The sequence below is a fragment of the Sinocyclocheilus grahami genome, unplaced genomic scaffold (assembly GCF_001515645.1).
Source record: "Sinocyclocheilus grahami isolate Dianchi unplaced genomic scaffold, SAMN03320097.WGS_v1.1 scaffold49.1, whole genome shotgun sequence".
Lineage (NCBI taxonomy): Eukaryota > Metazoa > Chordata > Actinopteri > Cypriniformes > Cyprinidae > Sinocyclocheilus > Sinocyclocheilus grahami.
In genome coordinates, this window is record NW_015505228.1 from 1,407,008 (window position 1) to 1,422,198 (window position 15,191).

Below are 15,191 nucleotides of genomic sequence, written 5' to 3' on the forward strand. Positions count from 1 at the left end.
TCAAAAATTAAGTTTTGATATATTTACAGTAGGAAATTTACTAAATATCTTAATGGAACATGATCTTTACTTAATATCCTAATGATTTTTGGCATAAAAGAAAAATCAATAAATGTTGTTTGGCTATTGCTACAAATATACCCGTGCTACTCATGACTGGTTTTGTGGTCCAGGGTCACATTTGTAGCCTATATGAAATAAAAACACATCTTAAAATCTGTGATTATGTATCCAGTTGTTGTGTTTATAGTCATCTTGGTTCACAGAAAAACGACGAGGCAAATCAGAACAGTTATGGACAGATACATACATACAACACTTTCAAACAAAACACACACACTTATCATCCACATCATACAAACACATTTAAATAAGAAACACAGTCCAGATGAACATAATATACATAATAACATTTATAAAAGTTACTCCTCCTTTGTTTCACAGTAAAGAAGGGTACAGGATGATGATCAATAATGTAACAGACAGAAAGTCCTCAGTGAAAGGACGGATACAATTTAAATGATGTTTTGCCAGATGTGGGAAAACTTTTAGTTGAGGGGCGGATAAGATATTTAGCGGATAGGTGCTTTAAGGGCAGCATCTACTTCCTCTTCAGGCTGAAGGGTATGCCACTGGGCCACAGGTCTTCTGGGATTGGCCAGCATGTCTGACCAGTGGCGCAGACCCACCCCACTAGCACCAAACCCAATCCAGCACTTCCCAATTGGATCATTGCTTCCCAGTTTATCATAGTCATAGACCGTGATCAATACCTGGATCTTCTACAAGAAGGCAGAGGAACAGAGAAAAATAGGTCAATATGCAATATCCACTTTCTTCTTTCTCATCAAACTTTTCAATTGTAAACACAGATGATTTTAGTAGACTGAAAAAAAATTGGATTTACTTTGAAACAGATATCAGAAACAGTCAAAATTCAAGATTTTGCTAGTAAAATTCACAAATAAGAAACAGAAAGTAACACTGAATTAAATGTAAAATTCTGAAGTGGAAAGACTAAAATATACTGCAATAACCTGTTTTATTTACAACTTTGAAAAATAATTGTTTACAGTGTAGTAACATTAGCACTTTAAACATACTATACAGTGAAAATGTCGCATTTTGATGCATTAAAGGACCAAAAATACAAATCTGTAAATGTATTAGATATGGCAAGTAGTCACGGAAATGTGTTTCAAACATGTTTACCTGAATCTGAGCGAAGGGGATTTCAAAGCTGAAGCTTTCATTGAAGTAGGGGTTCAGTGTGTTCTGCTTAACTGTCGTCTTCTTCTTCTTGATACGCTTTCCATTGTGTTGCAAAACCACTTTCACAAAAGGATCTAAGACAGAAAAGTAAAGAGAAAAGTAAGAAAGAGGCATTGTTATATGGATAAAGACAAGTAATGCAGCTTAGCACCACATTTCCACAGAAAAGCCAGGATAATAATAAAATTTAAAAAAATCTAATTATATTAAAATAAAGTCACATTTGATGTGTAGAGAATAATTTCATTTTAATATCAAGTACAACAGAAAGGAAATGTAACTTTAACAAGATAACGCTACCACACTAACCTGATAAACCACCCACGTCCATCTTCTTCAGGTTCTTGGCCTCCATGATACAGACGGTCAGTTTACCAGAGGTGGGCACATAGCGCAGGGAGATACAGACGTCTCCTAAATTTTCTTGCTGTTGGGGAGGAAGAGGAGAGTGTTTAGTTTAAAAGCATCAAAAAACAGACTATGGCAGCTGATAACATTTTTTTAAACAGCCTGATGGAAAGCCTTACTTCCTCTTTCTCTCCTCCGACCAGGTCTTTCCATTCATGTATGGGCTGACCCAGGTCAATGCTGTTCATAGGAGTTTTGATCTCTCCAATTACATCATGTTTACCAAAGCGGTCAAAGTCAAACACCTGCAGGACCAGAGTCTGCCCTGCTAAATCATTAAAGGGGATCTAGAAACAGAAAAAAGGAAAGAAATCTTGTCGAATGCCTGTTTGAACAAAAAAAGGTATGTTGCACTTACTCTACTGTGAAATTAAGCAATTAAGTGTGACACATTTTCTTTAGGTTAATCCCCAAAAAATGCGTGTTTATAAAAACATAACTGCAATACCTTAAATAGGAATGTCTCGTTGAAAACAGGACACAGATTCTTGCGCTGGACCTTGGTTTCAAACTTTTTCTTCTTGTCTGGTAGCATATAAACTTTGACATAGGGGTCAGATGTTCCACCAATATCCATGGCAGGAAGGTCTTGGGCTTGCAAGACACCAACAATGAGCTGAAGGTTGTTGAAGAAAAGGTTGTGGGTCAGGTTTTCAAAATCAAGCAGCTAGTCACACATTCTTTTAGAATAGCACTTCTTGATTTGTGTAAAAAATTTATCATATCAACAATCAGAATGAATATAAAGAACATCTACTCTCAACCAACCTGATTGTCAGTGAAGTTATAGTCCAGAGTGTACTCCAACTTGCCATAATATTCTTTCTCTCCCTCGCCCTCTCCTTCTTTAGGTTGTTCCTAAGTATGGGCAGTATAAATTTAAAATACTTAAGCAATACTTTAAGCCAAACATTACCTCTTTTCTTTTTAATACTTAGATTAAAATGAATAATTTGACAGATCGAGGTCTGAAAGAGCTTTGTTCTCTCTGAACACTATGCTTTAAATTTTCAAACTCTCCTACCTCGCCTGCTTTTTCGTCTCCTTCCTTTTTCATCCTTCTTCGTCCTCCCTTCCTCTCTCTGACTTTTTTAGCTTTTTTCTTCCCTCCCAAACACTTCTTATAGATACAGAAAGCAAAGCAGCCAACCAGGGCAAGCACGACCACAACTATGGCACCAATAGCCCACATGGGCACTGTGCAGTGGAGAAAGAAATAAAGTTAGAGAGAAAAAAAACAATGATCATTTAATTTCTGTTAGTAAAAAAAAGACATAATTTCAACCAATTACACATTTTCTGCTAAATGAATAAGTAGATGGATAGGTGGTTGGAGGGCTGACAGAAAAAGACTTTGTAAAATTGGAACTTACTTCTGATCTTGGGGTCTGTTGATGGAACAGATAAAACATGAAGGATGTACATGGAAATGGAAAAAAATGGAGGAATTAATTGATCACACACACACACACACACACACAGGTTTACATTTGTGAAAAGTGGGGACATCCCATAGGCGTAATGGTTTTTATACTGTACAGACCGTATATTCTATTGCCCTTTACCAACCCCTAAACCTACCCCTTACAGGAGACTTTGTGCTATTTCAGATTTTCAATACACTCCATTCTGTGTGATTTATAAGCGTTTTGAAAAGTGGGGACATGGGGTAATGTCCTGAAAAGTCACCTTCTCCTTGTAATACCTATGTTATACCCTTGTCATTATACAAATTTATGTCCTCATTTGTCACAAAAACGCGTACACATACAGACAGTTTAATGGGAATGTGTGTTTTGTAATGATAACATGATGAAATATGAATGATTCCAGCTTGCAATAGACAGGCATTGGACAGATGTACATTTTGGCTAAAGCTGAAAATCAGGGTTCAAGTGAAAAGCAACATTGGAGAGCCGTTAAATTTTGGTTACTTAATACCATGACTAAACCAACAAAATATCAATGTGTAATGACACTATGCATTTAAAATTGTGTGGACGTTAAAGGGATAGTTCAGCCAAACATGAAAATTCTGTCATCATTTACTCACCCTCAAGTTGTTCCAAACCTGTATGAGTTTCTTTCTTCTGTTAAACACAAAAGAAGATATTTTGAAGAAGGTTGGTAACCAAACTCTTTCTGGTCCCCAGTGACTTCCATAGTTTTTTTTTTTGGTCCATACTATGGAAGTCAACATGGACCAGCAAGTGTTTGGTTGCCCATATTCTTCAAAGTATTTTTATGATATCCTCTCAACAGAAGAAAGGAAGTCACACAGGTTTGTAACAACATGAGGGTGAGTAGATGGTGACAGAATTTTCATTTTTGGGTGTACCTTTAAGATTATCACATTAAACAAATGTTGCGTCTGGGTGTCATACTTCACAACTGTTGGACGTCAATATGATGTTAGCATGAGATGATACCATGACTTAAAAGCATCAAAATATCAATGTCATTATTCTGCGTCACACTGACATTAGCATTAAGTGTTGTCCTGTCATCATCACCGACGTCAGAACCTACATTCAACTGAATACTCATGTCTTACAACGATGGTGGCTTGCTGGAGTATGATTAGTCAAGTGTGGTGTATTGACAAATAATTATTACTTACTAGGTAGATGGCTAAGCTCATTGAAAAACTTGTTCTTCATATTTATGAAGTTGTGGGAGTGATGAGAGGGAGGAGGCAGAGGAGGTGGAGCAGGTTTGGGCTCCTCTGATTCTGCTGCCCTCCGCACACGATGCTGCATGCTGACCAATTGCATGGCTGACCAGCTACAGACATAAAACTAGACTGTTACTGTCCTGACATAACAAACTAAATGCCATAAATCACATATATTGCCTAGATCGGTCTCAAGCCCACACTGTCTCTCTCTTTCCCTCCCCACCTCTGTCCTGTTTGTGTCAGGCTTGACTTTTGATGGAGTAAACTCTGACTATTAATCTGATTAAGTCTGTTATTAATCCTGGAATTGTGACATGTCAAAACACAACCATGCACTTCTGTTCAAACACTAGAATGTGCTCAAAAACTCCAATATTTGTCATCCACATTAGCACACAATGGTTATGTTTCCACCTGCCCTACTCTGCTGAACTGGCCTCTTGTCACTCTCAGCAGATGCGTAACAAGATTAAATGCCAAAGCTAATCCAAAAATCCTTGGGTTTAAGTAAATTAGGAACAGAGCCTAGTTCACACTTGAGCCTACTCATCTTGTCACCAGACCGCCATGTAAGACTAAAGACTTCAGGTATAGGCACTGCTCCTTTGTATATAAGAATATGTTGAGCAGAAAAGTCACGGTTGAATTTATGACAGGACTTTATGATGATTCTATGTCAGATGAAAGACAATAAACATAAACCTTTTTACAGTTAAAAAGATTAAATTCTTCATTTTCTCTATTGACCTTGTTGGGTTATCATAATTAACTCATGACTAACCTATTTTCTTCACTCTGTATGCACGAGATAATTAGAGATAATTAAGATAGATATTTTAAGATTGTTTTTACATACTGGTGGTTACTTTAATATAATTTTCTTATATATATATATAATATTTCATCCATTAAATCCATTACAATCCATTAAATGTTATTTGAATTTGTTAGTGTCTTAACTTTTTTAAACATGTAGAGTCATATACATTATGTGCTTATTTATTTAAATTTAGGTAAAATTATAGCTAGGGCAGGAGTCCACTTCGTTCTTGTAAGCCTAGCAGTTCTTTGCTGATTTTCATATTTAGTATTCTGACATCTGCCAAATATATACACAGTATACACAGCTTCCAACATATTTAAAAGTTTTCTACATTAGTTTTTGAATGAAAAAAGGGAATTAAACGTTTATAACCATTATTTTATAAAGTGTGCAAAAGAGGGTTGAAACAATGAAGTAATTTCTTCTCTTCTCATCTTTTCCATAGACAGCAGATACGTTGAAAGTGCGTAATCTGAGAGGTCAGAAAGCATCGTTTGTGTCATTGACTGACACGACTGCACTAATCTGGCTAAAGAAGGCCTGTCGCTCAGTGCGTCACAAGCCGGGATCATACGGCCTTGTTTTTTTCCTTCATCGCTATTTTGTCCACCAGCGGGTAGAACTGCTGTATTTTCAGATTACCTAAATCTCATCTAGTCACCCTTTAACGTATTTTTATTTATTTTTTTATTTTTTGGCAGTTGTCCAAGACTGAAGAGCTTTTACGCACATAGGCTAAGCATCAATTTAGTCAAGCAAAACTCATCTGAGCCACTCTTATTGCGAGGGTTTATAGAAAAGATGTCGGCAGCTATACTGTTATACAAAATGTGGCGAACAAGAAAAGAACAAAAAAACGAACCGTGTCTTGTTTATTAACGTCACTGTGCTATATATAAGTAGTTTTCATTTATAATTACATGGCATTTCAAGTGAATTAGATTGTCTGTGGACTGTTGCAGCCTATATAGTCTCCATGAATTTAGTGAAAATTTATTATTTTGCTACTCACTCAAACTATCGTGACACATTTTCAAGTAGTTACAACTATTCCATGTAGTATTTGAATTAATATGATGCTATTAAATTGCACATGCTATAATAATCATAAAATTATGTTTAAAATCATTTTAAATGACACTGCTTGACATGTCAATCAATTCCAAGATAGTATGATATGTCCATGAATAAGTGGAGCCAATGAAGCAAACAATAATCAAACTTACCTGATGATGTTCTACAGATCCTACTCTCTTAGATAGAAACCTGTGCTTTGTTTATAGAGCACAGCAGCCCTCTCACACACTGCTCTAACTTACTCTTGTCGTCCACTTTATCATCTGTCCCTCTCTCTCCCCAAAGCGCATTTGAAGCGCCAAACCTTCTTTCACTTGGATTAATCGTGCTCTCCCTTCTGTTCACAGTTATGTGCCCCGTAGTGATGTGCATCAGTATTGGATCCGTGAAATAGGTCTTGTGACAGCAGCAGCCTAATAAAGCTGTGCCGTCTGTCATTAATGTTAATCATACGAGACAGATAAAATCCCTCAGTGCTCTTGACTAAATAATGTTTTGTTGAATAACTTTAATATGTTAATTTACAATTTATTCAATTTCTGTAGCCTATTTAAAACACGTTCATATTTTAGAAAATGTAGTTAACCTTTGCATCATTAATGATTTATCTTATCCACCCGCGACCCACCCGCAAATAATCGGAATGCATTTTTTATTACCCAACCCACCCGACCCGCGGATATAATTTATAATAATCTTATAATCTTATTTCATCCATCTCGTACGACCGTTTCTCAGTTTGCTAGTATCCCATATAATCTCCTGCATGCTGTTTATCGGATTCTAATTTGCAATATAATTTTCGTTCAGACCCTTCTTAATCGGATTATAGTCGGTGGTTCACGGCTGCTAATAGGCATGATTGGTATAGCATAAGGAGGCTGTAAACCTTGTTCATTGGTTATGAAATGAGGACAAGGCTTCACCAGTAGTTGACGATTATCGAGACATTGAAAGAAATAATTTTATGAACCATAACGGGCCTTGGTCCTTCAGTGTTTATGACCAATGTGCGATTAATAGACATCAAAACAGCGCCCTCGTGTGGTAAAATGAAATACTAGCCTACACCTGTTGTGCCGTGGAAATTAATGTGAATATTTAGATCTCTTAATTTAACAGACCACGAAAAGTTTGTAAGAATATTGTATTTACTCTCTGTAGGCCTATATAATATTAGGTTGTACATTAGATTTTATGAAGTACTAATGTGCAGTTGTGTCAGTGATTGACATTATCCTTACAGATGAGTGAAGTGTCTCCTCTATTTTCACTTTATCTATGAGGTTTGTTGTCGCTGTTACAGTAGATTTGTACATTAATCAGTCCCACTATTGTTCAGTCCAATAGATCTGCATTCACAGGTTTTCTGCTGGGGAAAAAATCCAGTTACATGAATCATTACAGCCCACTCTTTTTTTAAAAGATATTTTGGGGGATTTTATGCCTTTTTTTAATGCCGAACTCGGGTCGCCGTGAGCGCAGTTGTACTGTATGTCAACACACTAACCTATTGGCGCTGACTGCATCTTGCAATTTTAAATAAAAAGACAAGGGTATTGAGCTCAGAATTTTTTATTTAAATTCACCAGGCCAATCATTGCACATTCAACAGGAAAGCATTGCTTGATGACAATCACAGGATGACTAAAACAGTAACGCTGCATTGTTTTACAAGTAACAGGAAACTTTACTTGATGTTAACTTTTCAACCTGTCAGACTTCAAAATTTTGCACAAGAGCTGTTTGATAAGAACATATTTAAAAGAATAATATTTTTATTCATTCGTGTATTAATATGATCTGAGGGCTGCATTTAGCTGCTGTCTCCATCCAGGGTGTGCTTGTCAAACAGGTACTCCGCCATCCTGTTGTTGCCAGCATCCATCTTGGAAAGGTTGGTGATGTGGTCACCAAGCTTCTTGATGGCCTCAACCTGCTCATTCAGGTAGTGAGTCTCCAGGAAGTCACACAGCTGTTGGACAAGACGTCAGAAATTTTTTTTAGGATGCTAAATTCTCAGCACTGAATAAAACTGCTTTAAAGAGACATGTATATGCAGGCAGATTTCGCCTCTCAACTTCAACAATGAGGGTCACTCACATGAGGGTCTCCCTTCTCAGAGGCGACCTTATGCAGATCCAGCAGAGCCTGGTTGACGTTCTTCTCCAGCTGAAGAGCGCACTGCATAGCAATCAGTCCATTGCCCCACACATCTCGCTCAGGTTTCTGAAGAGAGACACAATCAGTGAGTAGTGAGCATGGCATAAGGTCATTCCATAAAAATGGGTCTAGAGTCAGATTTGCTTATGTTACAATGTTCAAAGTCAAAATGCTTAATTCAAAACATTATTAAAGCACCTTGATGTCCTGAAGCACAATGCGTCCCCCCCTCTTGTTCTGGAACTCCATGATCTTCTCAGCATGCTCGCGCTCCTCCTCGCTGTTCTTCTTGAAGAACTTGGCAAAACCAGCAAGAGCGACATCATCCCGTTTGAAGTAGAAAGCCTGATCAAAATTAAAGAAGGGAATAAGAATGGCTGCAAAACTAACTCATCACAGAACAAGAATATGGCAAGTCGTTTTAGCTTAAAATATTCCAAGCGTTACTCGTCGTAATTGCATTTTTACTAGTAACAATTCAATTAGAGAGCTCTACAATTAAATTCTTACTAGTAACAATGCCAGTTAGAGAGCTCTCTAAATCTATTTTAACTAGTTATAAACACAATAAGAGAGCTCTCTAATTCAATTAGAGATCTCTGCAATTGCATTGTTACTAGTAATAATTAAATTAGAGAGCTCTTCAATTCAATTCTTACTAGTAAGAATTACAATTACAGAGCTTTTTAATGCAATTTTTACTAGTAACAATTGAATTAGAGAGCTCTCTAACTGGCATTGTTACTAGTAAGAATTTAATTGTAGAGCTCTCTAATTGAATTGTTACTAGTAAAAATACAATTACGAGGAGTAACACTGGGATTATTTTAAGATAAAAACGACTTGCCATACAAGAATGCAGGTCAGCAGTCACCCCTAACAACTGTAAACAGCCTTGGATGGTCCCATAACACTGATGCATAGCTACTGCTAATGGCATTTGCGCTATTTAGCCTATAAGGTTTTTATAAAATATTTATAAAATTTTCTTGTTTTTATTTTTTAGAACATTGTTTAATCGAACGTTTGATAGAAGCGAATACGTTTTGTCAAGAATGGACAAATAATCGATAGAGAAACAACATGTCATGAAACGATTTAGCAAAGTGATAAAAACCAATAAGCAACACTTGCCATGGAGGTGTAGGTGTATCCAGCGTAAAGCTCCAAGTTGATCATCTTGTTGATCAAAGCCTCGCAGTCGCGGTCGTAGTTCTGGCGAATCTGAGAAGTCTCCATTTCGGCTGGTTTTATTAGCCTATCAAAATTGATACAGAATAAATACGAAATTTAAATAGGCTCATATAATTTCCGGCGAGATCGAAGTTCCGTTCAATCACTGTTGAAGCAAGAACCTCTTCAGATCTTCCTGAAGCTGTGAGTGAAATGAAGGTGTGCGTTCATCTTATATACGATCAGCGAATGATGCGTCAGTGAAACTAAAAACCAGCCAATCAAAGAACGAGCTGAGTAACTAGGTGACTAGGCTTTCCGCTGCGGTAGGTTAGATAACGAAGACAAGATCAAGTTTAATTAATAGTTTTTTAGTCTTTTCCGTTTTCATTATTAATAGCATAGTAAGTCCAACAGGTTCACAGTCACAATTACAAGCATTTTTTGCACTCTGAAATGTAACTACTTTTTAAACATGAAGATATATATATCTATATCTATAGCCTATTCATATATTCATCCTTTCTCTAAACTAGGCCTACATGCCAGTCACAGGCATAATTATATATATATATATATATATATATATATATATATATACAGTGTATATTCATATAGGCTATAGCCTATTCATATATTCATCCTTTCTCTAAACTAGGCCTACATGCCAGTCACAGGCATAACTGGATTTCGCATATAGGCTAAATAAACTAATTACCATTAGCTATACAGTACAAACGACTGTTAATGCACATACATACACATAAGAAAAAAATCACAGCATTATCAAGCATAGGCCGCTAGAGGTAATTTCTGATCACTGATTGTCATTCACCAGTCATCTTTCAGTAACACTGCATAAAATACAGTTAGTGTTACAGTATTTTATTGATACATATTGTTTTATTGTAATATACTGTATAATGTGTTATTTAGAACAACTAGAACAGCTAGAACAATTCATTTTCCAGGAGTAATTTTCTTATTTTTTCATGGATGGAAAACGAAAAGTTCCAGGTTGTGTGTAGGAAGCTGGTAACACTATATTAATAGGAGCCTGTGTATAATATGGCAAATATAATATGGGGGAAGTCGTGGCCTAATGGTTAGAGAGTCGGACTCATAACCCAAAGGTTGTGGGTTTGAGTCTCGTACCGGCAGGGATTGTAGGTGGGGGGAGTGAATGTACAGCACTCTCTCCCACCTTCATGACTGAGGTGCCCTTGAGCAAGGCACCAACTGCTCCCCGGGCGCCGCAGCATAAATGGCTGCCCACTGCTCTGGGTGTGTGTTCACTGCTGTGTGTGTGCACTTTGGATGGGTAAATGCAGAGAACTAATTCTGAGTATGGGTCACCATACTTGGTCACACATTCCTCTTTGTAACCTGTGTAGATGTAGATACCTGACACCTGACTGATCAGAAAAGTACAGTGAAGAGAGGTCACAATTACGAAGCAGTTTTGTAGCTTCGAGAAATTGCCAATGAAAGCTCACTCTGTGTCAGCAGCAACAACCACAAACTCCCAAGAGCTGACATGGAGCTGCGTCTCTGTGATTCAGCATTTTGTCTCTCATGGAAGATGCGTGTATTTGTAACCTGATCAGCTTGCTACAGTAGGTTACACATGTCAGACCATCAGACTGTTATAGTAAACCATATTATGTTTAATTTGAAACAGTTTTTTCTTGTCTGTTTGGGTCTATCGCTACAAATATTTCCAATGTTATAAATTATTAGTAGCCTTTACAATAGGATAGGCTTAATTAATCTAAATTAAGCTTTTTAAGGAGGTTATTTGAAAAGTCAGTGAGTGTAGCTTTAGGATACCAGTCGGAAGTGCTATTGAAATATAAGAAACAAGACCATTACATGCTACTCTATTTGTGAGCTCTTAGAAACTATTGTTTTTCTGCTCACTGAAGAACTTGCACTATTGATAGTTTTACTGAATCCTCTTTTGCTTGTGCTGCTTGTAATCAAGTGACCTTAATTTTACAGTGTTCTTCAGTGATTGTTCAGTCAATGTAACATTTCCTGAGTGCTGCGCACATTGATAAACAATGCTGGATGTCCCTTTGTGCACACTAGTGCTGTGGTGAACAACAGAAGTACTGTAATACTCATGATAATGAAATTTATAAACACAACCTGATGTTATTATTTTTATATTTTTTTAAGGGTTTAGCCTGAAAAACCATGTGCCAGGACTGTATCAACTGCACACTCGCTGAAGCAGAGTTGAGCCTGCCAGTACCTGGATGGTTGATATCCTTATAGGGAAACTGAGATTGCTGTTGGAAGAGGTATTAATGAGGCCAGTACAGGAGCACATCCTCTGGTCTTTTTGTGTCCTGATGCACCAGTACATTATAATGTTGATAACACTTCCTGTCCTTTGTAAAAAGGACTTTCTGTGGTCAGTATAAACCCTATAGGGTCTCTCTCAGAAAGACTATAGAAGTAACCGTATAGGCCCAATAATCCTCATATGTGAAATGACTACCGGTATATCACACTTGACTCTCCACAGAATGATAATATCTGTCACATCATTTTGGTTGCAGTTTTTTGAATTCCACGTATTGTAAACAGATTTTAAAGGAGTCGTACACCCAAAAATGCAAAATCTGTCATTATTTACTGATCCTTATGTCATTCCAGACCTGACTGTTCTTCACTTTCTTCTATGGAACTCAAAATAAGATAATTTTTGACTATACAGTTCAAGTTAATGGGGTCCAGTGTTGTTTGGCCCACGGCATTCTCAAAATATATTGTGTTCCTTAACATTACTTGAAGTAAATCTAACATTGTATTATTTTTAGATGTATCTTATGCTAATAGCATGGGTCAGAAACATAAGATCAACATCAAAATATAGCTCTCGATTAATCTGATCGTAATGATTACAAAACAAAAGTATTTATTTGAGAGCTAGACTATAAGGGTCAGATTACTTTTTTTTTTCATCAGGATTCTCATTCCTGATAGAGTGTGCCAGAACTAAAAACTAAAAAAGGTTTTTTTTTTCTTTTTCCATAATGAATATCAAATTAATTCTAACAGATTTGTTTCAAACCAGAAATATAAGAATTAGCTTAGAATTAGCTCTATAATATAGTATGATGAATGAATGGCTGAATGTATAGGAATCATCAGATCACACAGTCTTGATACAATCAAGATAGACGCTACTGTAATTGGAAAACAGCTTATTGATATGTATTGTCCAGTGTGCTTATAAATAATAAATAAATAGCACAGATGTGAATACTGAGCTATAGGATCGCTCGCTGTACTTGATGGTCCTGATGAGCTAAAAGTGCAAATTAAGACAACATCATTATCAGGCCTACTGTGTTGCTTTGATTATATGGGTTTTAAAATCTGGTGTCAATAGACTAAACTAATTTAGACAAATGATAAACAACAAATTTAGATGATAAATGAACTTTTCCAGTAAATTAAACTGCTTATGTTACATAGATAGATACCTCTATCATCTCTGGGCACACAAATACACAAGCAGATAATTATTCATTTCTTTATTGGTTCTTTACTGAAAGGAAGTTATCAAGTGTTAAAAGTGTTTATTTGCTAGCACTAACATAGCAATAACACAACTGTTAATACTCCATGAATTTCGCGGGGAAAGCATTTTACTGTGAAATACGTGTAATTTAACAAAATATAGTATTCAGCTCATATAGCGGAAACCCTCTCTATTCATATATTATAGAGGAAACCCTAGTATCACTTATTATAGGAGCCTGTGTATACTAAGGCAAATATCACAAGACAAACATGATGTAATTTCACTGTGGAAATAAGGTCATTTTCCTCTTGATAACTGCCTTTAGAAACAAGAGTTATCAGTCAAGTGTGTATCAAAGTCTTCTTCAGGAGGGACAAAACATGTTGACTAAGCAGTGTTGTACTAGACGTTGCCTGTGAAAGCGCTTTCTGTCGGCTGCAACAACTGCAAACTCCCAAGAGCTGACATATGGAGCTGCGTCTCTGTGACTCAGCATTTTCTCTCATCATGGAAGATGCAAGTACGTTTGTAACCTGATCACCTTGCCAGGATAGGTGTGAAGCCATCAAATTAGTCTAAACCATATTCTTTCTGTCTCTAATCTTAATTAATATAGGTTTCCAAATATTAAACACATGAAGCAACACTTCATTTCAAAACTGACTTACACCATCAAAAGCATGACAGAAACTAGAAATGTAACTGTTGTAATGCATTCACTTTGAGTTCCACTAAATATATCTACATCTTGTTTTTATTTCTTGTTTACAACAAACATGTTATGGTGTAATTATTTGTATATTTAAATCAGTCAAGTGTGTATCAAAGTCTTCTTCAGGAGGGACAAAACATGTTGACTAAGCAGTGTTGTACTAGACGTTGCCTGTGAAAGCGCTTTCTGTCGGCTGCAACAACTGCAAACTCCCAAGAGCTGACATATGGAGCTACGTCTCTGTGACTCAGCATTTTCTCTCTCATCATGGAAGATGCAAGTACGTTTGTAACCTGATCACCTTGCCAGGATAGGTGTGAAGCCATCAAATTAGTCTAAACCATATTCTTTCTGTCTCTAATCTTAATTAATATAGGTTTCCAAATATTAAACACATGAAGCAACACTTCATTTCAAAACTGACTTACACCATCAAAAGCATGACAGAAACTAGAAATGAAACTGTTGTAATGCATTCACTTTGAGTTCCACTTAATATATCTACATCTTGTTTACAACAAACATGTTAGGGTGTAATTATTTGTATATTTAGAGCTTTGAATAACTTTAATATTTTCCTTGTTAATTGACATTTATTACAATATGCAACCTAAATTTTGTACATGTGGCTTTTTACTTGGGCCATTACCTTCAAAAGTACACATTTGTACCTTAAAATGTGCACACAGACCAGGTCTCACCATTTTAAACATAACAACAAGAGAATCCAGCCAAAAAATTTTATTCATCAAATTCACCATGTTAAAACCAATTAGTGCACATTCAACAGAAAAGCATTGGCTTGGCTATAACAACTTGAGTAATAAAGAGAGCAAAACTGAATTGTCTAATGGTGACATTATGGAATTTAAAAATTTTCAACTTATCGAACTTTAACATTTTAAACAAGAGCTGTGATAAGAATATCTTGCTTGATATATGGCTGGAGGCTTTGCAACATGCATATGATCTGAGGGCTGCATTTAGCTGCTGTCTCCATCCAGGGTGTGCTTGTCAAACAGGTACTCCGCCATCCTGTTGTTGCCAGCATCCATCTTGGAAAGGTTGGTGATGTGGTCACCAAGCTTCTTGATGGCCTCAACCTGCTCATTCAGGTAGTGAGTCTCCAGGAAGTCACACAGCTGTTGGACAAGACATCAGAAAAAAATGCTAGGATGCTAAATTCTCAGCACTGAATGAAACTGCTTTAAAGAGACTTGTATATGCAGGCAGATTTAGTGTCTCAACTTCAACAATGAGGGTCACTCACATGAGGGTCTCCCTTCTCAGAGGCGACCTTATGCAGATCCAGCAGAGCCTGGTTGACGTTCTTCTCCAGCTGAAGAGC

At 36.7% G+C, this 15,191-nt stretch overlaps 3 protein-coding genes across 4 annotated transcripts in view; all 3 read right to left on the bottom strand.

The window, feature by feature from the left end:
• Positions 1 to 223: 223 nt before the first annotated feature.
• LOC107583026 (synaptotagmin-2-like) lies at positions 224 to 6,625 on the bottom strand. Of its 2 annotated transcripts, XM_016269102.1 has the most exons (10): positions 6,407 to 6,625; positions 4,301 to 4,464; positions 3,054 to 3,068; positions 2,705 to 2,877; positions 2,449 to 2,538; positions 2,129 to 2,296; positions 1,800 to 1,967; positions 1,582 to 1,699; positions 1,213 to 1,346; positions 224 to 782 (listed from the first exon to the last, which is right to left on the bottom strand). In XM_016269102.1, exons 2-10 carry the CDS (start codon positions 4,452 to 4,454, stop codon positions 573 to 575), a joined length of 1,230 nt encoding a protein of 409 aa, XP_016124588.1. In that variant the 5' UTR covers positions 4,455 to 4,464; positions 6,407 to 6,625; the 3' UTR covers positions 224 to 572. The 2 variants fall into 2 exon arrangements, with proteins under 2 accessions (XP_016124588.1, XP_016124589.1); XM_016269103.1 differs by lacking the exon at positions 3,054 to 3,068.
• Positions 6,626 to 8,059: 1,434 nt separating this feature from the next.
• LOC107583028 (ferritin, middle subunit-like) lies at positions 8,060 to 9,808 on the bottom strand. The gene is made up of 4 exons (XM_016269107.1): positions 9,555 to 9,808; positions 8,619 to 8,765; positions 8,361 to 8,486; positions 8,060 to 8,232 (listed from the first exon to the last, which is right to left on the bottom strand). The coding sequence occupies exons 1-4, from the start codon at positions 9,657 to 9,659 to the stop codon at positions 8,074 to 8,076; spliced, it is 537 nt and encodes a 178-aa protein (XP_016124593.1). The 5' UTR covers positions 9,660 to 9,808; the 3' UTR covers positions 8,060 to 8,073.
• A 5,004-nt stretch (positions 9,809 to 14,812) lies between these two features.
• The window catches only part of LOC107583029 (ferritin, middle subunit-like), a 10,660-nt gene continuing 10,281 nt past the window's right edge, over positions 14,813 to 15,191 (bottom strand). The window contains exons 4-5 of the mRNA XM_016269108.1: positions 15,114 to 15,191; positions 14,813 to 14,985 (exon numbers count right to left, since the gene is read on the bottom strand). Coding sequence (XP_016124594.1) covers positions 14,827 to 14,985; positions 15,114 to 15,191 — 237 coding nt within the window. The 3' untranslated portion in view covers positions 14,813 to 14,826. The remainder of the gene's footprint in view (positions 14,986 to 15,113) is intronic.

Excerpts from the sequence above, each read along its gene's own strand:
- LOC107583026 (XM_016269102.1), bottom strand. The coding sequence starts at position 4,454 with ATGCAATTGGTCAGCATGCAGCATCGTGTGCGGAGGGCAGCAGAATCA. Across the intron at positions 2,297-2,448 it reads ATAACTTCACTGACAATCAG|CTCATTGTTGGTGTCTTGCA; the intron begins GTTGGTTGAGAG and ends AACAACCTTCAG. Across the intron at positions 1,968-2,128 it reads ACGAGACATTCCTATTTAAG|ATCCCCTTTAATGATTTAGC; the intron begins GTATTGCAGTTA and ends TTCTGTTTCTAG.
- LOC107583028 (XM_016269107.1), bottom strand. The coding sequence starts at position 9,659 with ATGGAGACTTCTCAGATTCGCCAGAACTACGACCGCGACTGCGAGGCT. Across the intron at positions 8,766-9,554 it reads GATACACCTACACCTCCATG|GCTTTCTACTTCAAACGGGA; the intron begins GCAAGTGTTGCT and ends AATTTTGATCAG. Across the intron at positions 8,233-8,360 it reads CTGAGAAGGGAGACCCTCAT|CTGTGTGACTTCCTGGAGAC; the intron begins GTGAGTGACCCT and ends CTTGTCCAACAG.